The sequence below is a fragment of the Drosophila persimilis genome, unplaced genomic scaffold (assembly GCF_003286085.1).
Source record: "Drosophila persimilis strain 14011-0111.01,24,50 unplaced genomic scaffold, DperRS2 tig00000000-arrow-pilon, whole genome shotgun sequence".
Taxonomy (NCBI): Eukaryota; Metazoa; Arthropoda; class Insecta; order Diptera; family Drosophilidae; genus Drosophila; species Drosophila persimilis.
This window is the reverse complement of record NW_020825288.1, coordinates 17299749-17326470: the sequence shown is the minus strand read 5'-3', so window position 1 is coordinate 17326470 and position 26722 is coordinate 17299749. Positions and strand designations below refer to the sequence as shown.

Here is a 26722-nt window from a genome sequence, read left to right as displayed (position 1 = left end):
TATATGTATATAAAATGTGTGTGTTTTTTTGTCTTGGATGTTAACTACAAGATAAACATGTTGCTAGCTATACATATGTACTATTGATCGGTTGTTGATTGGTAGCGTTTATATCGGAATGTTCATGTACTGTACTGTAAGCGTTTGACTTGGGACTGGATATACGTTATGGCACACACACATAAAGGGTTTATATAGACAGAGCAAGATTAGGTTTAGGATGAGGATTAGTAGTAGTAGTAGTAGTAGTAGTAGTAGTATGCGTACAATAGTTATAGACATAGAGAGAGAGAGAAAGAGGACGAAACAATGGACAATCGAATCGAATATTGGCGAGTATGGAAAAGAGACCGGAACACAACAGCACGACGCTACTGGAGTGGCGTGTGTGTGTGCACGAAAGCGATAGCAGTATGTCATTGGAAGGGGACGGATAGAGTGTTGGTACTGTTCTGTCGGTGTCAGTAGTATCTGAGTATCTGAGGATGGGGTTCGGGGTCTCATGAATGACTTTGGACTTGTCCGACAATTTCAACCGAAAAGTAAATGAGTGACAGATATAGCAAGGTGTAGGAGGTATAGCTAGAAGATCAGGTATAGGTATAGGTATAGGTATAGGTACAGGTATAGGTACAGGTATAGAGGTATAGCTGTTGTAAGTAGTTGTAGTTTGTGGCTGTTGTTGTTGTTGTTGTAGTAATAATAATATAGTATTTGTAGGTAGGCTTTGTTGTTTGGGTATTTTTAGTGAACAATTGCGGATACATTTTGGCGTATACGTAACTCTTTTTTTTCGTTAATTTAGTTTAAGCAGTTTTATTTTTTTGTTATTTTCGAAAAACAAACGAAAATATTGTATATCGTTGTTCTTTCTTTTTTTTTCATACGTTCGCTATAACGAATATTTCGAAACAAAAAGGAAACAAAAGAGAAAGAGTATTTACCTGCGTTTGGTGATCGGGGGCAGGATGGCCCGTGTTGTCTAACAGTGTAGGGGAAGCAGGGCGAGCATCTATAGCAACGAATATAACATAAAGACTTCACATTTACCACAGCAGACCATTACAAAAAATTATTCGAAAGAAGTAGTTGTAGTAGTCGAACGCAAGAGGTGGAAACCCAAACGTAAATCAAAACCAAATGATCGAAAAAACAAAACCAAAACTTTATATCGAAATATATGGAAATTTAGTCGCGTTCAATTTCGATTTGGAGTTCGATAAAGAGTTCGAGTAAGGACTGCTGAAGCTGCCTGAATCTGTTCTGGGATCTGTGTTTCAATGTGGGTTGAAAAGACTATTCAGGATATGCTTTTTTGGTTGGTCTCCTCAGCGTGGGTAGGTCTTGTTCTCTATAATTCACCGCAGTTCAGAAAAAACAAACCAATTGAAAAACTCATAACAAAAAGGGTGGAATCGAAATTAAAACAAAACAAAACACATTTTAAAATGTTTCACATCATTTTCAAATAAAATACGGGCTTCATTCTGTTGAAAATTGGGAGCTTTGCAAAAACGAGAGGAAGAGAGGCGTCAAATGGTTTCAGATCGGATCGGATTGGATAGAGAATTGATTTGCATTTGATTTGATTGTTATTGGGGATATTTGTTGTCCAGACATACAATATGTAGATTAAAATTGTTTTAAATATTACCTTTCAGATCTAACGAAATATAGCCCTGGATAGCGCTTGATATTTCTGAATAGTGGATGGGGATTCGATTAAAGCATTTGGTATGCACTTTACAAGTTATTTTTGGGGTAAGTAAAGGTAGTATTGGTATTGGTAGTATAAATAGTAGTAGTTGGACGGGCACTTAGGTGGCTTAGTAGTATATTTATATATTGTATTTGTATATTTGGAAATAAGTTAAGTTAAAGTTTAAATTTAAATTTAGTATTTTACAAAAAGATTTACATTAGATACAAAATACGCGCCGTCGTTATTTATTTGAAATTGAATTTTTTTAAGGTTTTTTGTATGTTTTTTTTTTTGTGCTTTTGGTTAGCCTTTTTCTGATGCTGTTGTTGTTTTTGTTGTTATATCTTGAACAAAAATATGAACGAATAGTAAATATATATCGAAGAAGCTAATTCGCAAACAAACAAGACCAACATTCAGAAAACCAGAAGGAAAACATTTAACGAAAAAAAAACCAGAAAACGAAAAAGTCCAAAAATCAACGAGAGGAAAGCAACGCTAAAAGAAATATTTTTGTAGTTCGAGAAGCAGATACGAGTACGAGAGTACTTAACGGTACTCGAAAAATGTTGTTTGTATTTGTGGGATACAAGGATCTTCGGGGCGGTCCCAGAGGATTACAATCCGAAAGAAACAGAGGTTTCGTTTTCCCTTTGCTGGCTAGTCGGGGGTTCGGGATCTGTCTTGTCTGTCAGAGAGAGGCATTTTACCAACAGTATTTACAGATACGATCGATCATTCCCATGATCATTCACTAATTCTGGTTCAAGGAGCTGGTTGGCTGGTTGGCTGGTTGTCTTTTGGTTTTGGTTTCTATGTCTCATTTTGGTGGGTGATCTACTAGGCATATTTCAAGTTCATTCGGCAATCAGGTGCAGTTAATTATTAGTATTGTTAATGCAAACACTTGGCCTTACTGTTAAAAACAAAAACCCAAAGTAAGGAGTATAATCTGTTAAACTGTATAAAAAAAATACATTATTCAATTGACATGCAAAGACCAACTATAATTTTTACACGGCTAGAGAAAGGCACGCAAGACAAAGAGACAGGAGACCAGTATAGAAAAGAGAAAATAAACTTAAGAATTTTGGTATAGACAAGAAGAAGAAGACGAAAAAGCTAGGTGAAAAGATATATACAAAAGTCGTAATGAGATGACAAATGAAAGTGACTAATGGCCATGAGGGTCAATGATTGATGATCCTGACTAAATTTCGAAATAAATATCGAAAAGTCCAGATATACTTATTACTGATCCGTTGAATTCTTTAGTCTTTGATGGAGTATGAGTTTGAATGGATGGGTTGATGGATTGATGGTGTGATATATGCTTAAGAAATATATAGATATAATATATTGTGTGTGTACAACAACAAGAACAACAACTATCTATTGTATATTTGTATTTTGATTAGAATTATATATCACTTGAATCGAAATAAAACAAAACCAAAACAACATACAAAACAATGAAGGAATATTGATATATATATATATATATATATAGTAAATATATAAATGGAAATATATCAAACTGATTGGTGCTGGAAATCATTTAATTTGTACATCAATTCAATAATTCAAAAAAGAAATGGGAGAAAAAGAGTTGCACATAAGAAAGTTTCGCTCGGAATCGTAATGGAAATCAAATTTTGGCGGCGTTCAAAATCAGAATTTGTTGTATTCAACTTGTAACTGTTTTTTTTTGTTTCATTTTGAAGTTTTTGCGATAGAGAGTCGAGACAGAAATAGTAGAGAGAAAGAGTGGAAAATATTCTCTGTGTTTGTTCGGCTGAGTGGTATAATATCGTTTCGTTTTTTGGGAAGATTTGGAAAGACACAAACACAAAACGAAGAAATAATATGAAACTCAAAATATTAGGAGGGGGTATCAGAAATGGATTTGCTATAGTTGTGGGTATACACAGTACATTATCCTGCTTTGTGGAATTGGAATTATTGTTTATGTAGTCTGGAAGAACCTGCATAGTAGTTATTTCATCTTATAAAGTGATTTCGAGATAAAAGTATATGTTTTTGTATTATTTGGGTGATATTTTTGATTTCAGAATTTTGAAAACTCAATCGTACGAACAGAAGAACCGAACCAAAGACTTGGAAAATAAAATTCAAATCTCTTGTAAGCCGGTGATTGGTTTCTTTTTTTCGAAAAAGTTTTCGGTATCATTTGATCATTAGATTGGATTTGATTAATTCGTTTTCAACTTAAATCGAAAATACATGAAAGAAAACACAAAACGTAAAAGAAAATGTGAAAAATTGCGGATATATAGTATGTATTGTCGTTCTGTTCGTCACAAAAGACTACTTACTTTTACCTGGTTGACCACGCCCGGCCGCGCCAGGCATCATATTATCCCGCGGCGGCGGCGGTGGTCCTCTCGCACCGGGTCCCTGGCCCCTGCCCCGCTGACTGAGCCCACCACGGCCGGCCGAGCCGCTGGGACCCATCTGGTTGTTGTACTGGTCGGGCGCATCGGCCAGGAAGTTAGACGGCACCAGGCCACGTACGCCGTCCAGTTCGCCCATGTAGAAACCATCTTCATCCATCTCACCGTAGACCAATATGATCTCGCCCGTCTTAAAGCACAATTCCACCTGCTGGATATGGGCAAAGGAGTTCGGGATTAGCCATTGGCTGGTTTGGTTTAAGGTTAGACAAACAGAAAGTGTAGATCGGTATAGCAGTCTTAGCACTAGTGGCGGTGTTCTATGGAGGTGGCTGGGGCTGAGGGACACTCACTTCACTTGCCACGTCCTGGCGGAAGCCTGGCAGAAAACTACCCAACAGACCACCCATAAGACCACTCCCCGCACGGCTTGCCCTGCGCTAAGTAGGAGATAACACATTCACAGATCAAACAAGAGGCGCAAAAAACAAAAGAGTCCAAGCTGATACTCAGTCACAGGAGTAGTACTACTTTCAAGCGATCCATTCCCGCGACTCACCTCGGCATCCACATTGGGACTCAACTCTTGAGGATCGTAGTCGTAGAGGGCAATCATCCGCTTCACCGGCATGTTCGCATAGATGTCGCCCCAACGATCGCGGCTCACGTTGCGCATGCTCTGTTGGGGCACTACCTGACCTGGCATCACCTGGGCTTGGCCGCCAACTGCGCCCTGCATGGCACCAGGCATCTGACCACCTGCAGCCATCGGTGCCGTTGTGTCCTCCATCTCGGAGACCATGTTGTGCGGCACATAGCCTCGCCGACCGGCCAGCTCGCCCCAGTAGAAGCCATCGGAATCCTTATCACCAAAGACCTATATCAAGACAGAGGAGAGCGGAGTGGAAGAGCCAGAGATGGGGAGACATGAGTATAGATCGGGCAGAGTTTCGGTATGGGATCGCATGGAGATTATTGTGGGTAAAAGTGTATTGGGTGCATAACGCTAGCTTAACGATTATTTATGGAACTAGTTGAAGAGAGAGAGAGAGAGAACAACGTCTACTTAGTGGGTAGTATTTGATTACTGTATGGGTTGATATAGATATAGAGATTGTAGTTGTAGTTGCAGAGGGGGTAGGGGTAAACGGATAACGGTACGGTACGGATACAGAATACGGTTGAACTGATTTCGATCGAGATCTCAACGAGTCTGATGAGTGGGTCTGCGAGTCAGTGAGTCAGTGAGGTGGGAGTCGAGTAGTCGGTGGTGAGTGGTGGGTGGGCAGAAGGAAAAACATGCACTGATCATTCAATTAGCGCAACAAGCAAGCGCAGCCAATATCAATATCGATATCGAGATCGCATCCAATTGCATCCAATCTTCAATCTGATGACGATATCTGGTTCATATCTGGTTCTGGGTTACCGTTGTACGAGTGGTGGGTGGATCGTCATCACATCGCCGTCTGATCTGCGGGGGCCTATGAACTGCGGCAGCAGCTGGAAAGTGTTTTGGTGGTTCTGTGTGTGTTGGAAGGGGATCAGCGTGGCTTACCTTGATCGTATCACCCTCTTGGAACGGCAGTTCTTCGTCGCATCCATCGGGATTGGGACTCATGGTCGATGGATCGTAGTCGAACATGGCAACAAAGTAGCGGGGTTTCTTCTGCTGTTGCTGCTGCTGTTGTCCCGGCTGCTGGCCGCCAGGTTGGTGCTGGCCCTGTTGCTGTTGCTGCTGGTTGAGGGGACCCCGTGGACCCATCATCTGATTGGGCATTTGTCCTGGCATCTGTCCGGGCATTTGTCCGGGCATCTGACCAGACATCTGACCTTGCATCTGACCAGGCATTTGTCCCGGCATCTGTCCAGGCATCTGTCCAGGCATCTGTCCTGGCATCTGTCCAGGCATCTGACCCTGCATCTGACCCTGCATCTGTCCAGGCATCTGTCCAGGCATCTGTCCAGGCATCTGACCCTGCATCTGACCCTGCATCTGTCCAGGCATCTGTCCAGGCATCTGACCTTGCATTTGCTGACCCTGCATGTTCATCTGCCCGGGAACTGGTCCTCGAAAGCGTGGCCCTCCTCTGGGGCCCTGGGTACCGTACTGCTGCTGCTGCTGCTGCTGCTGCTGCTGCTGTGGCCCCTGAGGTCTGCCCGGCAAAGGCGCCATGCCACGCTGAGCACCTGCTGCCCCCGGTTGGTATCCCTGGAGGATATTCGATTCCCAAGGATCGTCATTCGTTGATCGTGTTTGCACGCGCATGAATTTGAATTAATTTGAATGAATTTAAAATTTTGTTAGCATGTTTTTAGATTCTTTTGAGGATGTTGCAGGTTCTTAATCTGTACTCTGTTTTTCATTCACATTGTCTTTAGAGAGGTTTTTCGGTTTAGTAGCAAAGGTGGAGGCGTCTGCGTTTAGCTGGTTTTACTTTAAAGTTTTTTCTCTTTTTATTAGACAACTAAGGAAGTACGAAAGCTGAATGTGTTTTACTGTATGTAAATGTATATGTATATATGTGTGTATGTGTATGTGTTTGGCGCATAACGATCTATATACGAACAACTGAAAATTATCAAGTATCTATAGCTGATAGTCGAGTACGAAGCTAGACGAGTACAGGTACAGGTACAGGTACAGGTAAGGCAGTAAGTAGTAGGTTTTTAGGAATGGTAATATCGGAAGTAGGAAAGCACGGATTCGAGTTCGGAGTATCTTGGTGGGTGGATGGATACAGATACAGTAGCGGTATCTGCGAGTGGTATGTGTGTTTGTGTGTTTCTAGCAGCAACTGCGGATTTACATAGGATATATGGTGGGTACTAGTTTATAAGTATTTTTCAATTTAAGATCACAACAGTAAGACGTTTATTTTGTACAAATGATCGTCTGGGGTATCGGATCGGACCTATGTATAAAGTTCAATCTGCCCCATAAATATCGATCGATGTTTCTATGCTGTAGGCTGGAAACTATGGCTTAGATTATTTATAGTATTATGACATTAGACTTTGATAACTTTGCTGCGAACAGAGACAAAACGCCTAATAAGTGTTTGCAGAACTGAGTCACTATTTGGGTTCACTATTATGTTTTCCAACACACACAGCTGGCACATATATGTATCTCTCGCTCTCACTGCATGCTGCGTGCACCCATCAGGCTATCTCTGTTTTTCCAGTTAGTCAGTTACCAAAGCGTCTAATGTCATATGGCCATTACTGAGTATTTCCGGCTTAAACATGCAAGAACTGTATACCCTCAATCAATCCTGTTTTTGGTACTTACAAGCCAGATAATTTTCTAAATAATTTCCCTAGAGGCATGGCATATACAAAGATACTTAGTAAGGAAATCAAAAAGTTTAAGGAATCTATAAGGAACTCAAACAAAATCAAGGGCTTTCACAGGTTATAGTTATAGTATAGGCAATAATGCTGCAAATTACTCAGTTTTCGACTTCAATATACAGGTTCAATTATCCAGTTTTTGTTTTGGAGTTGAAAGCGAGAAATCTAGGCTAGAGATTACTGACCAAACAAAATATGTATGTATGCATCGAACACTCAACATATGTTCTATAGTTCTATATAGTACTTGTACGCAAGTGTTACGGTTACAATTAACGGTTAACTTATGTCTATAGTGTGGGTGAGTGTGTGTCCGTGTGGTGTGTGTGTGTGAGTGTGTGTGGTAATATGTGAGAGATGTTGTGGGTAAAACTTACATTCTGGTTCACTTGACTCTGTGTGGGTTTCGAGAAGAGGCCACCGAGCAGGCCACCTAACAAGCCGGAGCCTCCGTCGGGCTGTTATGTCGGATCGGATCGGTATGGATCGGATATCGATCGTATCAGTTTTTTGGTTTCATATAATGAAAATGAATATGTAACTTGTTTTGTTTAAAATTGTTCGTTGCATTGCGTATATTCCTTAATAAAATCGGTCGGCATTTCATTTCCGCTCAAATACTTAGATAAAAACTCTATTTTGAAATCTGAATCAACTTAACAAAGTTCAAAATCGTATATATTGCAATATATTTGGGTTTTGCTTATTATTATTATTAATTTTAATTTTAATTTCATTTTGCAATTTTAATTGCAATCCAAAGACATGCTACAATAATTGTGAACTTTACTCGGAACCAACTAAAATGAACCCAAGAATTGAAATGATATATGGAAAAAATACTAGCAAAAGTTGGCATACTCTGGGGCAAATATCTCTTCAAATAAAACTTAAGAAAAAGTAATCAAAAATAACTTTACATACATACAAGGTTCTCCTTTTTTTTTTTGGGTTGGGAGAAGGTCTTTTAATTGCTTTGGTTCTTATCACATACATAGGATCGAGAACTCTATGGGAGTCCCTTAGTAAGTACTTTGTTTGTGTGAATTTTGTGCGATGGTCTCAGAATTTCTCTCAGTGTATGTATATAATGTGGTACATTTGCAAAACAAATCGACCGAAAGTAGTAGTAGTGGTAGTTGGAAATAAAGGCAGTCCAAAAATAGATCTCAAGTTAGGAGCAGAAAACAGAGCGAGAGAAGGTAAAGATGTAAAGTAAAACTTAAGACAACACAGGACCCTCTCCTCTGAGAGAGAGAGATGCAATCGTTTAGGATATACTTATAGGGAGTGTGTGATGTTTAAGGATTCTTATTCAATCTCGGTCTGATGGTGCAGGGTTTGTGGTTATGCAAGCAGTTGTTAGGAATGTAATTTTCAAAGTTTTTCATTGGATGATTTGATCGTGTAGCATTCGTACGTATATATAGTATAGGGAGTATATGGAGTATATGTCTACATTCCGTAGATATCTTAATGGTATGTACATTCTTCGATGGTGTGTTGGCTTTAAAGTTTATATAATAGAATTTAGAATATTTCAGAGCCAATTTGCATCGAAATGATAAAACAAAACGAAGTTCATAGAACATTATTTACAGTGTATACGGACTCCCGAGGGCACCGCCTTCGGCTGGACACTCACCTGATGACCCGGCTGACCGGGCTGCTGTCCCTGCTGCATCCCCTGCTGCATGCCCTGCTGCATGCCCTGCTGCATGCCCTGCTGCTGCTGCTGCTGCTGTTGCATGTGGTTGGGATCGTACTGACCGTGAGGATCCTGTTGGCCCATCATAAGCGGCTGCTGCTGCTGTCCCACCTGCCCGGGCATGCCCCCCATCTGCTGCTGCATGCCGTGTGGCCCCTGCGGCAGCTGCGGACCCATGCCCATCTGATTTGGTCCCCGGCGAGCAACGGCATTGCGCACAGTGTCTGCAACAGATCAAATCAGATTCGATTAGGGATATGGATGGTCCTTTCTTCTGGGTACTTCACGTCAACACTTACTTGGTATCAAGATGGGCGCACTGTCCGCCGATTGGGAGTCCCGTGACTTGGTGCGTATGGTCACGGCCCGCGGATTGAAGACGCCCAGCTTGCCGATGTCGATGAGGGCATGGTCGCCGGTGGGCGAATTGATATCGGTGACCTTCTTACCATCGGCGTACACAGCATAGCCGGTAACAGGCCCAGTCGCGGTGGGCCTGGCGACCGGCTGCCATGTCACCAGAATGGTACCATCCTGTGGGCCAGCCTCAAGCTGAATCTCCTGCGGCGGATCGGGCAGGCCCTTGGTGAGGGTGCGGAAATCTGCATAGGCACCGGGTGCCTCCTCCTGTCCGGGCCTGCCCGGCGTCTGGGGCGTCTGCTGCCCGACCGCTCGCAGATGCTTGGCCCGCACGGTCACCCGGTATTGGGTGCTCGGCGCCAGACCGGTGATGGTGTGCCTATACATGCCCGGCTTGACGGTGCGCACCTCCACATTGTTCACACACACCACGTGTTGGTGGTTGGAATTGGCCGGCTGCCACGAGATGACCGCCGAGGAACACGTTATGTGCGAGGCGCGCACCGCCGAGGGGCCCAGATGCGATGTGTCTCGCCCGATGATCATGGTGCAGGCGGCGTCCCGGGACGTCTGCCGATTCTGGGTCACGCTCCGCACGCTGATGCGATGCGGCTGTGGAAGGAATCAGTGAGCTTCATCCTGAAGGATATCCTTTGAAGGTCTTAAGCCTTACCCGTGTGGAGTCAACGCCCTCGATTAGTGCGCGTGTGCGTTCATTAGCCTTCACAGAGACCTTGAGCACACGATCCACATAGACATGATAGCTCTCGATGAGATTGTAGCCCACTGGCTCCGGTGGTGACCAGCCAATGAGCACGCTCTTATTCAGCTGCCGTTCCAGCGTCAAGTGTTTGGGTGCTGGAACTGTGTCACGGAAGAGAGAATATAACCATTAGATGAATGTCAGAAGCTCCTCAATCTGTAGATGACTGCTAGCCTGGGACTGGGGACTGGGGACTGGGTTTTGTCGCTACTGGTCTCAGGAATCAAGAGTAATGCTCACATTCATGCCATGCAAAGAGCGATGCATTCGCGGATCGCCACAAAAACCAAAAATATTAAAAATATGATCCCTTCGGGCCGGATGCTTAGGGGCAATAGTTACCATTATCGCTAATGTCATCCTGGTCGTGCTCCAGATCGGTGTGCGTCTCACTCAAACGTGCCAGGTCCTCGTGGGTGTGTGTGAGCAATGGGTTGTGCGGCGGCAAGGAGGGCAGCGACGTTGTGTCGCACTGCATCGAGCCGTCCTCGGCATCGCGCAGTGTCGATAGAACCGCCTGATGGAATTCCAGCAGATCGTCGCCTGCCAGGGCAAGGAAACAAAGTGAAAGGTTACCGTATGCCCAGGACAGAGAAAGTGAGTGTCAATCGAGGACCCCTACCCACTAGGCGCTGTACAAATGAAGCGGGCACTAGGCCGCGTCGTCCATCCAGTAGCTCCGCATCCAGATAGCCACCCTGGGGCTCGCCGCTGGTCCACACCAGAAGATAGTCGCCGGTGCAGAGAGACAGCTCGCCCTCAGCCTCCCTGCAAAATTGAGTATAACGAATCAATATGGTTATGGTTCATAAACGGTTTCATTTATGGTTTATGGGCTTGTCCAGAATTCAGTAACATTGACTCTTGATTTGGTCGGTTGTACCAAAGATTTTGGCGCAAAAGCGACAGGAGTCCAGAACGGCTCATTGTTCAGGCATGTACGATTATACGTTAATAATCTTTGATTATAGAGCTGAAAAAATTCCTCAGATGAACCATTAAGTATGACCAAATGGTCGAAAGAATAGCACTACTGAAACTGTTCCAATTAATGAAATTCCCAAACATCCTATACATCCATTATACAAGATGTTTCATTTAATGAAATTATAATTAATAAATAAGACCTAACTGATGAGGATTTTTGAACTGGAATAAATCGAATCAATTTGCAGGTTTTTGCAATAGAAATCAGTTCGGGTACTGTTCCAAAATGGTTTCATTTATGGCTTTAATACCAGTTCACCATGAAGTTCTATCTTGGTCTAGTCGCTGTGCTTTGCTTTTGCGCCACCAAATCGGTAAAAAGATGCCTTTAAAGTCTGTTTACAGATCTTAGCTAATCCCCGATCCCTTACAGATGGCAGATAATGGCAAACAAATAAGCTCGGCAAACATGTCGAGCTATACATTTATTAAAAACTTGACGGACGTTACCAAAATTAAGTGCTACCTATATTGGATGTCCAGACTTGTCAAGAATTCAGGAAATATAGTTTCTGAGTTGGCAAAATGTGTCAAACAATTTGGCGACAAAGCAATGCGCGTAGTGACCGCCTTCAAAGAGCTTGTCGCAGTAATCAGGCCCATTTTTGAGGCCTGTACGGGTATAATCGTGGATAAAGTCGTCGGTGGAGCAGCTTGTTTGAAAGCATTTACACTAAATGCTTTCTCTTTGTTTAGAGCATTGAAAAAGTTCCACGACGAGGTTAACAGTGAACCACAAAGTAAAACCGCGTGCGCCAAGATGGCGCTTGAAGAATATTTTGAAGCTTCCAGTGTTTACGAAGTCATCGATAGCTGTATATATCCGGGTAATACAACAAATACTAAAGCTGAAGTGACTTCCAAACCTACTGATCGGCCATTCTACAAAAAACTAATACCTTTTATTTGACTAAACAATACATTCGAGGCTACCTGATGAGAAGCTGTCATTAAAAGAATGCATAAAGTAAATATACATACATAAGTGTAAGAAATCGTTTCACTATGGTAGATTAATGTGCAGATGTTCCGAAGCAAATCAATTTCGGTATGTATGTCTTTCTGCGGCTAGTAAACTCTTTCATTTGGGGCTTAAATGTCAGTTCACCATGAAGAGCCATCTTGTGCTGGCCGTTGCGCTGTGCTGGTTCCCTCTTTTATCGGTAAAGAGTCCTTAACTAGAATGATCTTAGCTAACCCCCGATCCCTTGCAGTTGGCAGATAATGACGAAAAAATAAGCTCCGCAAACATGTCAAGCTTTGAAATTTTAAAAAAATTGACGGATGTTACCAAAATGAAGTGTTACCTATATTGGATGTCCAGACTTGTCAAGAATTCAGGACGTATAGTTCTTGAGTTGTTTAAATGTGGCAAACAATATGGCGGAAAAGCAATTCGCGTAGTGACCGCCTTCAAAGACCTTGTCGCAGGAATGAAGCCTATTTTTGATTCCTGTAAGGGTGTAATCGTTGATGCAATCGTCGGTGGAACAACTTGTGTGAAAGCATTTGCAGAACAGGCATTCTCTTTGGTGGGATCATTGACTAAGTTCAACAAGGAGATGAGCAGTGAACCAAACAATGAATCCGACTGCGTGAACACTGCTTTTAAGAAATATTTCGAAGCTTCAAGTGTTTACGAAGTCATCGATAGCTGTTCCCTTCCGGTTACAACAACAACTACTAAACCTGTTACAACTACCCAGCCTCCTACTGATCGGCCATTCTACAAAAAAATAATTTCTTTATTTGACTAAACAATGCATTCGAGGCTACCTGATGAGAAGCTGTCATTAAAAGAATGCATAAAGTAAATATACATACATAAGTGCAAGAAATCGTATCTATATGGTAGATTTATGTGCAGAGGTTCCGAAGCAAATCAATTTGGGTATGTCTGTCGCCCTGCGGGTAGTAGACTCTTTCATTTGGGGCTTAAATGTCAGTTCACCATGAAGAGCCATCTTGTGCTGGCCGTTGCTCTGTGCTGGTTCCCTCTTTTATCGGTAAAAAGCCCTTAACTAGAAAGATCATAGCTAATCCCCGATCCCTTGCAGTTGGCAGATAATGGCGAAAAAATAAGCTCCGCAAACATGTCAAGCTTTGAAATTTTAAAAAAATTGACGGATGTTACCAAAATGAAGTGTTACCTATATTGGATGTCCAGACTTGTCAAGAATTCAGGAAGTATAACTTCTGAGTTGATAAAATGTGGCAAAAAATATGGTGGAAAAGCGATGGACGCAGCGCCCGCCTTCAAAGACCTTGTCGCAGGAATCAAGCCTATTTTTGAATCCTGTAAGGGTGTAATCGTGGATGCAATCGTCGGTGGAACATCTTGTGTGAAAGCATTTGTCCAAAAGGCATACTCTTTGATTGGATCATTGAAAAAGTTCAACAACGATGTTAACAGTGAACCAAACACTCAATCCGGGTGCGCGAACACGGCTTTTACGAAATATTTCGAAGCTTCAAGTGTTTACGAAGTCATCGATAGCTGTTCCCTTCCGGTAACAACAACAACTACTAAACCTGTTACAACTACCCAGCCTCCTACTGATCGGCCATTCTACAAAAAAATTATTTCTTTATTTGACTAAACAATGCATTCGAGGCTACCTGATGAGAAGCTCTCATTAAAAGAATGCATAAAGTAAATATACAGACATAAGTGTAAGAAATCGTTTCACTATGGTAGATTAATGTGCAGATGTTCCGAAGCAAATCAATTTCGGTATGTATGTCTTTCTGCGGCTAGTAGACTCTTTCATTTATGGCTTAAATGCCATTTCACCATGAAGACCCATCTTGTGCTGGCCGTTGCGCTGTGCTTGTTCCCTCTTTTATCGGTAAAAAGCCTTTAACTAGAAAGATCTTGGCTAATCGCCGATACCTTACAGTTGGCAGAGGATGAAATAATAAGTTCCGCGAATATGTCAACCTTTGCAATCGCCCTAAGATTATTGGACCCAAGGAATCTGATGTGCTTTATATCGTGGCTGGACAAACTCGTCAAGAAAGCGCCAGCATTAACTCGAGAAGTGGTGGATTGTAGCATAGGACTCGCAGATTTGGAGTATAAAATTCTGTCCGCCTTGGAAAAGCTTGTGACCATAGCCGGTCAGATTGTTTTCGCCTGTGCGGGCTTGGTCTTAAATGCAGTTATTGGTGGTTTCTCTTGTGTCAAAGGAGTTGCAACACAGGTCCTGGATCTAGTTGCAGTCATGACAAGATTCCAGGAAGCAATTAGAGGTGGTGAACACGAAAATGCGGTGCAATGCATAAAGGGATCGTTCAAGAAATTTTTCGAAGTCTCAACTGTTTTCGAAATTGTCGATGCCTGTATCTTTCCCAACAATTCGGCACCTTAAACAAGGGCTCTCCTAGCCAGTGAAAGGTTCTATAAAGTATACACATACTACATGAAAGGTTATATAAAGTATATACAAATAACTATGCAAATTTGATGGACTTACTCGGGTGGGTCGTACGGAAAACGGGCTATGAACACGCAGCAGCGGCCCTTTCCAGGAATATCCAGCATATCCACTTGCGGTTCGCTGGCTCCATTCAAGCCATGATTTCGAGCTGTTCATAGAATAATGTTTATAGATATGGTCCTTCCTATAGGGTTATGTGACGACTGTACTTACTGTCGAGATCCAGGGCACCCAGCGCCAGGCCGCCCCGATTGTGCATCATGCAGAGGCTCAGGCCATCTGCGAATTCGTCCAGACCCCAATTGCTGGGCGGTATTGGCGAGCAGGGTGAGCTCCGGTTGCCGTAACGGGTCAGTGGTATCTCGATCTCATCCAGCATCTTCATCTTGGAGGCCTGACGCAGGGCAGCCGACGTGAACGGATACGAGGCGCTCGAGGCGACATCTAGAAACGGGGGACCATACGAGCTGCCCAATCCTCCGGCGGCTCCGGCACTCAGGCCATACAGCGATGTGGCCCCCGTGATGCCACTGCCGCTTGGCCCGGCGCCCAGACCAAGTCCGGCCGCGCCCAGCAGGGCGCTGGTATCGAGCATGCTGATGTTGCCCAGGGTGGGATGCGTCAGCGAGGAGCCGGCGGCGCCACCGCTGCCACCCAGCCCCAGACCGGAGTAGCTGCTCGAGCCAGCGGGCGGCAGGTTATGCGAGTTGAGTGACAGGAGGGGCATGGTTGTGCTCTGTAAATTATACAGTTGTATTGTTCCGCGCTACTCGATTCAGATTTCAGATTCAGATTCAGTTTCAATATCAATTCAGTGTCGATTGCAGGTGTGTTTTGCAATTTTGGATTTTGTTTCGGGTGTTTCGAATTTACAAGGCGATTTTTGGTTTTTGTGAGTTTTTTGGGTTTGTATTGGTTGTTGTTTTTGGGTTATTTTACAGGTTGGGGCGTTAATTGTAAGGATATACAGACACGAAACGGGTTTGGTTGTATGTACACGCACACACATAGAGAGATATACATAGATACAGTTGCAGACATACATATAGATTGATTGCAGAACGAATTGATTGGCGTTTGACGGTGAGCGGTGAGCGATCGAACCGCAGATTTATCAGAGTCAAAGCACATGGAATATATCACACACGAGTGGAAGACCACGTCGAGAGGAGAGAGTGAGGAAGAGAGCAGAGGGAAGACAAGAAACAAGAGAGAGAGGGAGAGAGAGAGAGAGAGAGAAAGAAAGCACATAAAATGGGAAAAGAGAGATCACAGAGAGTACACGTTTATTCGGCTGGAGAGAGACAAACGTATCATAAATACGATGGATTGGTTGGGTATGGATAATACACTGATCTGATCTGATGTGGGTCATGAAATGGGTTAGTACGAGTACGAGTACGAGTACGATTAGTTTCTGCTATTAACTGAAGCCGTTTCCAAGCAATATATATTGTATGTACGGGTATGGAATGGTAAGCATCCAATCATCGTCATCATCATCATCATCATCATCATTAACATCATCAAAAAACGTTTATCAACAGCGAACGGGAAGCTTTCAAATGAAATTCTTAGTTAGGTTTTTTATGTTTTGTACAGATATGCATGTGTATCGTTTACTATATATGTATGTACAATATGTGTCGATTTATGGGAACTAAGAGGAGTCGGAAATGTTATGTAATGCAGGTGTATGTACAGCAGTATGTTAGGGAAGTGCTTTAACCTATAGAGAACCAACTAAAGCAAGTCTGCTTAATGAATCCATTCATACGATATATTATGAGCTGACAGGTGGCACATGGTAACACCTTAGTCGTTAGCTATCTCATAACTCATACGAGAGAGTCGCCGGGTGGCTTTGAAGAGAGCCTGGAGCCCCTTTCAAACACCACCCAAAGAAATTTTACAATTTACATTTGATATTACATATCTTGATAACACTTTCCTGACATACTTCACATATGTTTAGTATAGTTTGAAATAATCTTTAAATGAGTGTGTGGATGATATGCATTTTCTAGCATGCCAGCAAAAGCGTTAGGTACAAAGGTCAACAAGTGCTAATGACTAAATGGAGTAAGCAATCAATTTTAACATGGAATTGGACATATGTATGTATGAATTGATAAAAAATCTAGTGGATGTCTTAGGATCTATGTGTGTGTGTTGTTTTTGTGGCTGTTTATGTCGTAGTGGGTGGAGTGTGTGGATGTATGTATATTTTCATCACTAATGCAACTACAACCAAACTCAATTTGTGAGATTTACATTGAGACACAGACGTCATTTGTCGGTCGGAAGCTGCAGGAGCCGAGCCAAGCCTCATCGACGATGAACGATCATCGGATCAACGGATCAACGATCAAAAAACGAACGAACGAACGAATGAAAGCAGTTATGTTATGATCGCTATGGGTACAAAGAATTAAATAGTATTATCTTATGATTCGGTGATGCTCTAGATATTTTGCAAGCCAAAACTGAACCAATGCCGTGGCGATGCCAAAAAGCTTCAAAGCATATTTGATCGGTTCGGGATTACGAGAACGTTTACAAATACTATTGGAAATTGCAGCTGTTGTACTGGTTGTTGTTGTAGTTAGATGCATTGCGATTGAAAATAGTTGGTTTACCTGACTTAATGCCGTTGGCATAGCCTTCATCGTGTGAATATTTACCGGCAATGGTGGGATGCCAGTGATGCCACTAGTACCGCTCAGCAGCTTCTCCACGGAGGTCTGGCCAATGCCGCCGTAGGCGGCCGCGTTCAGTGATTGTATGGCATGGCTGCTTAGACTCGAGGATATGCCGCTGATTGAGTTGGGCACCAGGGCCGATATGGATTGGAGGCCACTACTCCCAGCTCCAGCTCCAACGGCGGCGGCCACGCTCTGCGAGCCAACGCTGGCGCCGCTCAAACTGGTGCTGGCACCATTGGGCAGCGTGGAGGCCAGGGAGTGCGGCAGACTCGAATAGCCGGAGGATAAAGCCGAGACGCAGCCGCTCGAGGTGCCGCCTAATACGGCCCTTTTATAACGATTCAGTTCTTCTTCGAGTTCTGCAAAAGAAATGTATGTTTAACTCATAGAAAAGCGTTTTAAGGGACGGCACTTACCACTCTTTGATATGGTTCTAAATTCGCTATTTACCGTGCTCAACATGGAACTGGGCGGCAATGCTGACATGCTGGCGCTGGCCGAGGTGCGAGGCTGTTCCAGCTCGGCCAGCACACGATTATCCTGAATACCGCAAAGCAAACAAGATAATAATTGGTTGTAAATAAAAGAAACCCAACTCATTGATCGCTAGAACTCATTTCGCTACTCTCAGGCAGTGCATAAGTCATAAGGTGATGTCGTCAGCAAATCTTCTCCCTTTCGAGGACCATCCGGTTGTCAGTTTGCATGTTAGCGTGCAGAACGTAAAACGTTTTCTATGTTTTCTAGCGGTTGTGAGAGTCAAGAGAGCGTGGATGGTCCTCACCACAGCGGAAGACGTCACCTTATAACTAGATTCATCATGAGCTAGACCCTTAGCGAAACTGAGATGCTAGAGATGGCACTATTGGTACGTGCCTGCCCTGACCCTACTGCAGAGCGCTTTCGCTCATGCATTTTCAAGTCTAAGTAGGCCTTTCCTACTTTCCTTTCCAATATTTTCGGATCAAAGTAGGACCTTACATTGTTACCCTTGGATGACTGGCGGAACAGTATACAAAACTAGGAACTAGGAAAACAAAGAAGTAACAGAGAAAAGAATTCGAAATTTAACGTTAGCAATAAATCAACTGGAGCTCTACGTCGCAATGAGCGACACCGAGGATTCAGCACCTATGAGTGATCTCATGAAGGCGGTCAGCGAGCTGTCCGATAGCTTCGGCCAACTGATCATCCAGATCGATGGGCTATTGCTGGATGCCCACGTAGTCGACTCGGAAATTTTAAGCTCTTGCAACTACCGCCACGAGCAGCTCATCAAGCATCTGGCGGATAAGGACGAGGAGGCGCTAGAGCTGCGCGAGAACCTGGAACTGAAGGCCACAGTGGAGGAGTACATTGCCGGCGTTCAGACGATCGTGGCCAAGTACAAGGAGCACTGTCAGGGCGACATGCTCTTGGAGAGCTACAACCTTCGTGAGAAATACATGGCGAGTCTCGAGGAGATTGTCAACGGGCAGGACGAGCGCATCGATCGCATGTTTGATATGATCAAAGTCCTCGGCCATATGAAGGATCTGGAGACCGAGCAAAACCAGGAGCTTATTCGCCGCCTCTTTGGAGAGAACGAGATGATGCGCTGCCAGCTGCAGATCAACAATGACGGCGGATTCCCCAAGGGACCGGGACCCCACGAGACTAACGAGATCGCCACGCAGTCTGATCTGAACGACTGGACTTCGGATGCGTCTAGTATGATTAGCTTCATGTCGGCTCTGTCCCAGGGCGTCGACGACAGCGATTCTCTATCAGGCTGCTCGGTGGTCAGCCAGGTCGAAGTCAATCGCTTCATAGAAGAGGCTCTGAGCAAGGATATCGATTCCGATGAGTCGTTTTCAAGCAGCGAGTATGAGTAAACCATCTCCGCTGATCATACACCAAAACCCTACCAGATGTTTCTCTCTTCGCTGCCACACCCACACCCACACCCACATATCTTTAACAATTGTCCTCTGCGTTGAATAAAATGAATATCTAAGGTTGGTTTCCCTTACAGTATCAGTAATGGGAGGGAACCCTTAGCCAAATCAATTTCCTGGCTGTTTCTGACTGCCCTTTACCTGCTCAATCTTTGCCATTATGATATCAATCTCCGAGCCTTGGTCCTGGTGGCTGATTGTCGGTGCCCATGTGACGGTGGAACTGCTAGCCGATGTTGGAATGGGTCCACCGCCGGACCCCGTAGCGCCACTGCCCATGTGGGAGGATTGGCCCGAACGCGCTGCCTTGGCCTTCAAGGCAGCCGTCAGTTCGATTTGCAGCTCCTCGCAGTGCACGTTCTCCAGCGAAACCTAAAGAAACAGTTAATCATTCACATAGTGGTCCATAGAGCAGTCTGAAACATACCTTCTTTTCCAGTTCACGGGCTCTCGACTGTAGGTTCTCAACCGCCTCGGCATCGGGACGAGCGCTTCCGCTTAGATTGCGAATTTGTGCCAGGGTTTCCTGGTGAATACACAAATGGACTAGTACAGGGGGCTTTTTAGGTTGTAGATGATGGGATGCCCCTACCTGATGCGCCCGTTCAATCTCTGTGCGTCGCATTTCCGAGTCCCGCAGCTGGAGGCTGAGGGAGTCCAGCATTCCGTTGGGAGCGGTGCCAGCGGCCACGGCAGCGGCCGCCGACTGATGGTGGTGCATCGACTCGTACGGCATGCTGTGGCTGCCCCTATGACGACTGAAATGCAAAGGAAAACAATGGAGGATTAGACTCTCTCTCAATCATCGATAAATAAAAGCCAGTCGGCGGGGGTCTCGACTGCGACTTGACTCCATTTAGCTCTTATAAATAGTAGTATTTTGTTGTTGTCTTTGATATCCCTTGCATTGGATATTTTACTTATTTATGTGCACGTCGTGGTCTTGTGGAAATAGGTCAGCTGCTGGTGCTTCGGCGGCTTTCAATAGGCGCCACCACGCACGTGTCTGTGGGTCATTGCTGAGGGTGTGAACTTTGACCTTAAGGTTAATTGCCTAGCTGACCGGGATTTATTGTTGTGTACTATAGCCACGCACAGGCTCGGAGGAGGCGTTGCCAGTACAGCCACTCATCGCACTCCACAGACTTGTTGAGAGATTGCTCATTTGGATATCCAGCCAACCGCCCCGTCACAGGCAGCTGTGAAATCTCTCAGAGACGCTGGACCATAGGATTCATTTGGGAGAGAAATTTCCATTGTAATGCTTCATCAAATGTAGAAAATTTTGTCTTTAAGGGGACTCTCTTCCTCTCTTTATCAAAACCCCATATCTAACACTCTCAGCCAGTCCCAGGATGAGTCAAGCAAAACATTACTCATACACCATTCTAGATATATGTACACTAAGAAAAAAATCACAATATCTGAATATCCACAGGTCGAATAGCATATCGTCTATACCAATTTCTTAATGATTTCAATAATTAATAATAGTTTGGGGCATAAAATAGTCAAGTGAGATAATTTTCCCCCACGGAATATCCTTTTTCTTCAGTGTAAACGAGGAAAGACCAAGGCGCCAGATGGTCTAGACGGCGGCAAGACTATAAGAATAGGAAGGATGTGAAAGTGTAGATGAGAAATGTTTGTTTAACGCAGAAAAATTAATGGTTCGCCATATAAAGAAGAGTGCACTTTCGCCTGGCAATGGAATTTGGAGTCATTAAGGTAAGGATATTGCAGTCAGGATGCGAAAAAAGTAACGAAGCTAAAGTATTAATTTAATTGGTCAGATGAAAGGTCTCCTCTGCGGCTTTGGCACGTGGGCTTTTAGTGAACGAAAAGTGCAGTAAAGTTTTCCGTAATGGAAACCTTAATCCAATTATTTAGGATATGGCCGCCGCACGCGTTGCCGTACGGTTAAGTGTAGGTGTAGGTGTAGGTGTAGGTGTGGGTGTAGAAAGAGCTGTTACATGCTGCACGGATTTAAGATTTATTAATATATCGTAGCAAGGGCGTAGCTCAGGTGCATCCACATCCAATCCTGTGCACACGCACACACCCACACGCACTCCTACACAGATACACAGATACAGTTTGGTTGGGCGCGGAGTGGGCTGTCAATTGCCGTGTTTATGGGTAGCGATGGCTGTATGGGCGGTGTGACATTTAAAAGCTATGACAACGTTTATCCTCTGCTGGCTGATGCCTGATGCCTTTATCTCCAGCGTGTGGTGCTGCTGCCCCGCCCTGTTGCTCGGTGGGCGAGCATGACAGCATTCAGCCGATGGAAAACGGAAGCCTTTTGCCATTTCGCAATACTTAGGCCCCTTCCGGTGCGAACATCAAAGGAAACCAACCAAAACCACCTGTCCACTGCAGCGGCACGCCGTCCTTCTGGCTGGTTGGCTGGTTGGCTGGCTGCCTGGCGCCTTTGTGGCACCCACATGTAATACTCGTATTATTTCTTGTTGCGCTGCCCCCATTGGTAATCACAATCACTGTCATCAACTCATTAACTGGCAAATCAGCCAGCAATCACTGTCACTTACTAATTGCCTGCTCCTGCTCCTGCCGCTGCTGTTTCCTCCTCCGCAATCCCTGCTGACATTTCCCTCTGCATATTACACATGCACCAAATAAATACCCACTTCACTTCGACCTCAGCGCAGCCCGACTCGGATGGAAATGCCCTCAGCGAGGCGCAACCAGGTTCCACATTCGCACAGCCGGCCACTAGTTGCTGTTATGCAGGGGGATGGCTTTCCTTTTTGTTGCTGTTACTGGCACTGTTACTGCGGCCGCTGCTGTTAAGCTCGCGCCGCTCGAATGGGCGACAGAGACAACCGTCTGGAGTTGTGTGAGAGAGTCGGTTATATGGCTCGATGGAGAGAGAGTGCGTGAGTAAATGTCCCTTCGGAGAGCCCGCACCTGCGCATGTGCGCGAGGCTGTTAACGCTTAACAGCGCCACATTTACAGCATGTAAATAACACAATGTAAACTGCTGCTGTTAGAAGTTTGGGCCACCAGACTTGTATGCTATATCCTTGAAGAGGGTGTTATTACTTTCAACAGATGATTGAAGAACCATAGCCATATCCCTGTTCCTTTTGGAAATCTTGGTTTTCTTCTGAAGAAGAAACCGGGTGACTAAGCCGGATGACTATCTCTCGCAGGAAGATCATTCTTCAAGGGTACAAAGTCTTCTCTTCTGCTTTAATTATGATGGAAGACATCATGGCATGAATTTCACAATGGCTGTTGCCTCGTGTTCACAAAGGCCTTTGTGAAAATGTGGGTGTATGCTTTTTTTCAGTTTGTTCTTTATTTTTATTGGTCTTTACTTTGTCCAGCAGTAGCAGCAGCCTCAGATTGCTATCGGGCCGCTGTCATTTCCTTGTTTGCCTTTAAACCCAAAGAAAAACAGGAAGAGCAACCAGGCCCCAGCTCCATACCCACCCCCCATCCCATATCGTCAGAGTATCTGCTTTGTGCCGTGCCTGTCGGTGACTATTTTAAGCGACTCACACTTGCCGCAGGAGGAGGGCGATGGTATGGTAGGGTCTGTAGCAGTGAAGCAGCAGTGCTTGGCACCATTTATCTCCCTAGAGTACAAGCACACACACCAACACTCGCTCACATATAACCCATACACTTATAAAGCTACCAGCTACACTGGAAGAAATATATGTAATAATCGATTCTAATATGTCAAATATTATAGCTTCAGACATTTCATTTCATTCAGATATGGTTAAAAAGTTACCAAATTTTAATGAACAAAGTTAAATTATGTAGTATTTCTCTCAGTGTAGGGTAGCCTACGTAATATCCGACTTGTTTGTCAGCAGCCTCCATCTTGGAATTGAAGCCTACTGGCTAACAAACAATTAAACATTTAGCCAACAGCCGAAGACCCCGCTGGCCACGAGACAGATGGATAGAGAGAGCCCCAGCCCGAGAGCTCCGTTTCCGCATAGTTGAGCCATCAATGTCGGCCACAAGCTTGAAATTTTAATGAGTTCTTAAAGTGCAGATTAGCCTCTCCGGGGCCCACGCTTCCACGCTCCCTTCCCCGAAACCGAAACTAGGTTGCGGCATGCCCCAGCGCAGCCTTACACTCTATTAACCCACATTTTGGCCGCCGTTGTGTGGCCAGGCCAGCGGAGTAAATGAAATGGAAAATTCCCATTCATTCTGCTGCAGTCGGAGGATACCTCAATATCTTCATTTCCGGCGAATGCTCATTTCTATATGCATTTGTCAGAGCAGCAGCAAGAAATGGTGTAAATACTCGTAATTAAAACAATATTTGATAAGTTTTTTATGGAATGGCAGAGGAAGAGGCAAACGCAGAGGCAGAGGGAGAGGGAGCGAGCGAGTGGAACAGGTCCTGCCAACTTTCGTTGGCCACAAACTACTGCAAACTAATTTAAAAAGTTTCCTTGGTTTTTCTGCACGGCACTGATAGTGCACATCAAGGGTATATTGGTACCTGTGCAGATTTATGCAACAAGCTGAAAAACTAGAGAGTTCCTTAAACCATAAATAATTCATTTAGCCTAGCATATTCCTTATCGGATGGTACGTAAAACCTGGATATCGGAGAGCATTAGAGATGCACTCATGAAGATTATGTTTGTTTCAAACTTGCGACATACAGATGTCGATCTGTAGTGGGGGAAATTGAGTAAGAATATTTTATTGAATATTTTAATCCTCGGATTCGGAACATGATTTGACCATTTCTTACCGATAGCTCGGCAGCTGGGTATCCCTATAGCCGACTCTAGGTCGTTCTGGCTTCTTTGTTTTTCGGTTTTTGTTCTGCCACCCCAAAATTCATTTACTGAAAAGTGGCACTTGCTCTACCTTCGGGTTATGTGTTGGTGTTGACAGACAAGTTTCGCAAGAAATGCAATTAACTTGCAGCTGGCATCGCATCGGTAGCCTTTGCCTTGACAAATTGCTCCACGAATTTCCCAGCAACGCAAACATTTGGCAGATAATTTGTACTTATTGAACATTTCCCAAAATTACGTTTGTGTAGAGTTTTTTCAAAGTTTTTCCCGCTGCTTGAAGCGTGCTCAATTAAATTAAATTCTTCGCATTGTCGAATCGCATTAACGAGTAAGTACCTCTAATACCAGCAATTACAGAAACTATTACCAGAACTATTACATGCATAAATATACGTACAACCATGGAATGGAGAACAGAACCTTCAAAGAAAGTCCTCAGAGTGAAACTTTTCAAAATAAGACAAAAACAACGGAAACTTTTTAAAGTCAAGCAATTACGTTTTGAGATGTGAGAAAAGTTCATTATCCTTCTCATGATTTGACCTCAATCGCAGAGCCGCCAAGGAAAAGCGGGCCCCATGCCGAAACGGAACAAGAGCACGAACGCGGAAAAAAAAACTATCCAGCCTATTTATAACAAACTATATACCCACTCACAGCCATAGTCGTAAAAACCATGGCGCAGTTATGGGGGAAAGTGGGGGCTAGAGCCGGCGGAAATCTCATGCGGCCACTCAACCAGGGTCGCCGAAGCCGAACAGCGCCTGAATTATTGAATGATGGCCATATGTCAAAATTGGCCAAAGCCAACGATTAATCCTTGGCGAAGAAAATACGTATACGAAATTAAATAGGTTTTCTTTAAGATGCCAGCAGAAGCGAAGGCCAAATCCAGAGCGGGTCTGCTGATCTGCAAAATCATACGGGTATCATCATAGGATCTTATAACAACAAATGTATATGGGATAGTTCGAGTCCACTTGGTTAAGGACTCCAGAGGACTCGCATCATTTAACAAGACCCCATAACTAAGGTCCTATTGATTGATTTTGTTATTCCTGTCGTTTGGCGCGTGACTTCCGATCATTGCAGAAGGAGCAGAGCATAAGGTTAGGCCCGTCATAAATACAAACAAAATGCGTGGGAAACAACAAAAACGTGGGCAAAATTAAACGTCAACGGAATTCAATCAAAAGTAAATGTCATTGAGCAGTGCGAGGGAGTCGGAGAGAGGCGTGGGAGAGAGATGGCAGCCACTGTTATAGTAGTATGAATATGTATGTAGAATGTTTACACCTACACACGCGCTAACACACGAACGCCAAACGGTAAGCACACCGCTCTTCTTCTGCCTCTGCCTCTGCCTCTGCATTTCGTACTACCCTGCCTACATCTCCTGGTCTTCCTACATCTCCTGGGCACTGCAGAGCCCCTGCTTCTCCTCCCTGTGCTCCAGTTTCAGTTTCAGGGGCCATTTACATACTGCTTTACCTACTTACCTCTCGCTCTGAAGTGCTTTATGTGCGAGTGTAGTATAATGGGTGTGATTGTGTTAGTATTCGCGCCCAAATGCAGTTGATTTGATTTATTAACCAATTAGAGTGCCTTCGTTTATGCACTTTACAGTACGCTTAGCAGTTTTTTGTGCGAATTTCATTTTCATTCAACGTTTCGATTACTCTCATTTGCATATCTGCCTGCTCGTACGTGTACATACACATGTGCATGCATGTGTTCGCCTGTATGTATGTATGTTTGACGGGTTGCTTTTTCCCCTCATCGATAAGCTCCTCTTACACTTTTACTTTTCACTGCGACCCCTTTTCCACACTTCCCCTTCTGCGAGAGGTCCTGCGAGTTTTGTATTGCACTTTTGTCACTTTACTCTTCATTTTCATTTAGGAAAAACTCTTTTGTCACTCGCGAACTTCCTTTTTTTTGCGTTTTTAAGGGGCCCAATGAAAATTTTCACGCAGCAGCAGGCGGCTGCTGCTAGCGCTCGCTGTTGGGGAAAAACATTTGGTGTAGAGCAAAATTTTCCGTGAGCACGCTTCATGACTTTTTTTCATTAATTTTTTTTTTTGTTTCTTTCCGTACCCACCGTTCGAGGAGTCCAGTAGTCGCCCAGTACGGTGGCTCCCCTCTCGTATGGGGAAAAATGTTACACTTTTTGTATCGGATTTATCACTGGACTGGATATGGATGGGGGAAAACGAAACGAAACGAAACGGGACTTTGTACGGGATGCGAACCTTTTTTGCTGCTTCTGGTGCTTCTTCTTGCTCACTGCTGGTGCTTTTTCAGGTCGCCTATGCCAAGTTTCCTCTTCCACGTTTCCTCTGGCGAATTCACATAAATGCATAGAGTTTACACTAGGCTACGGCTACGAGTTGTACATAATATCGAAACTAAGCTACATATATTAGGCGCGAGTTTAGTTAACAACTGCTTTTCACAAAAAAATTCAATTTAATTCCATTTAGAAGCACAATTTTTTCGGATAGCAGTTGGGCTCTTGTTCTGTTGGTGCGAAAACCGAAAAGTGG

At 44.1% G+C, this 26722-nt stretch overlaps 1 protein-coding gene and 2 long non-coding RNA genes across 3 annotated transcripts; 2 read left to right on the top strand and 1 right to left on the bottom strand.

Moving 5' to 3' along the window:
- Nucleotides 1-867: 867 nt before the first annotated feature.
- On the bottom strand, nucleotides 868-26722 carry LOC6587796. Its single transcript, XM_026991774.1, has 18 exons — nucleotides 26429-26722; nucleotides 19966-20131; nucleotides 19801-19899; nucleotides 19515-19745; nucleotides 17853-17976; nucleotides 17416-17795; nucleotides 14945-15467; nucleotides 14768-14879; nucleotides 10927-11072; nucleotides 10647-10847; nucleotides 10215-10399; nucleotides 9481-10153; nucleotides 9119-9405; nucleotides 7851-7931; nucleotides 5675-6328; nucleotides 4676-4993; nucleotides 4039-4327; nucleotides 868-1012 (listed from the first exon to the last, which is right to left on the bottom strand). Exons 1-18 carry the CDS (start codon nucleotides 26536-26538, stop codon nucleotides 882-884), a joined length of 4710 nt encoding a protein of 1569 aa, XP_026847575.1. The 5' UTR covers nucleotides 26539-26722; the 3' UTR covers nucleotides 868-881.
- Nucleotides 11563-12279, top strand: LOC113566393. Its single transcript, XR_003409075.1, has 2 exons — nucleotides 11563-11605; nucleotides 11665-12279. It is a non-coding gene; the product is annotated as an uncharacterized LOC113566393 (long non-coding RNA).
- LOC113566392 lies at nucleotides 14094-14753 on the top strand. The gene is made up of 2 exons (XR_003409074.1): nucleotides 14094-14140; nucleotides 14192-14753. It is a non-coding gene; the product is annotated as an uncharacterized LOC113566392 (long non-coding RNA).

Bases quoted from the DNA above. Each gene is read 5' to 3' on its own strand.
- LOC6587796 (XM_026991774.1), bottom strand. From the start codon at position 26,538: ATGCATTTATGTGAATTCGCCAGAGGAAACGTGGAAGAGGAAACTTGG. The intron at 17,977-19,514 runs GTAAAGGGCAGT...TGCGGTATTCAG, and splicing joins TAATGGCAAAGATTGAGCAG to GATAATCGTGTGCTGGCCGA. The intron at 6,329-7,850 runs GTAAGTTTTACC...AATATCCTCCAG, and splicing joins AGAGTCAAGTGAACCAGAAT to GGATACCAACCGGGGGCAGC.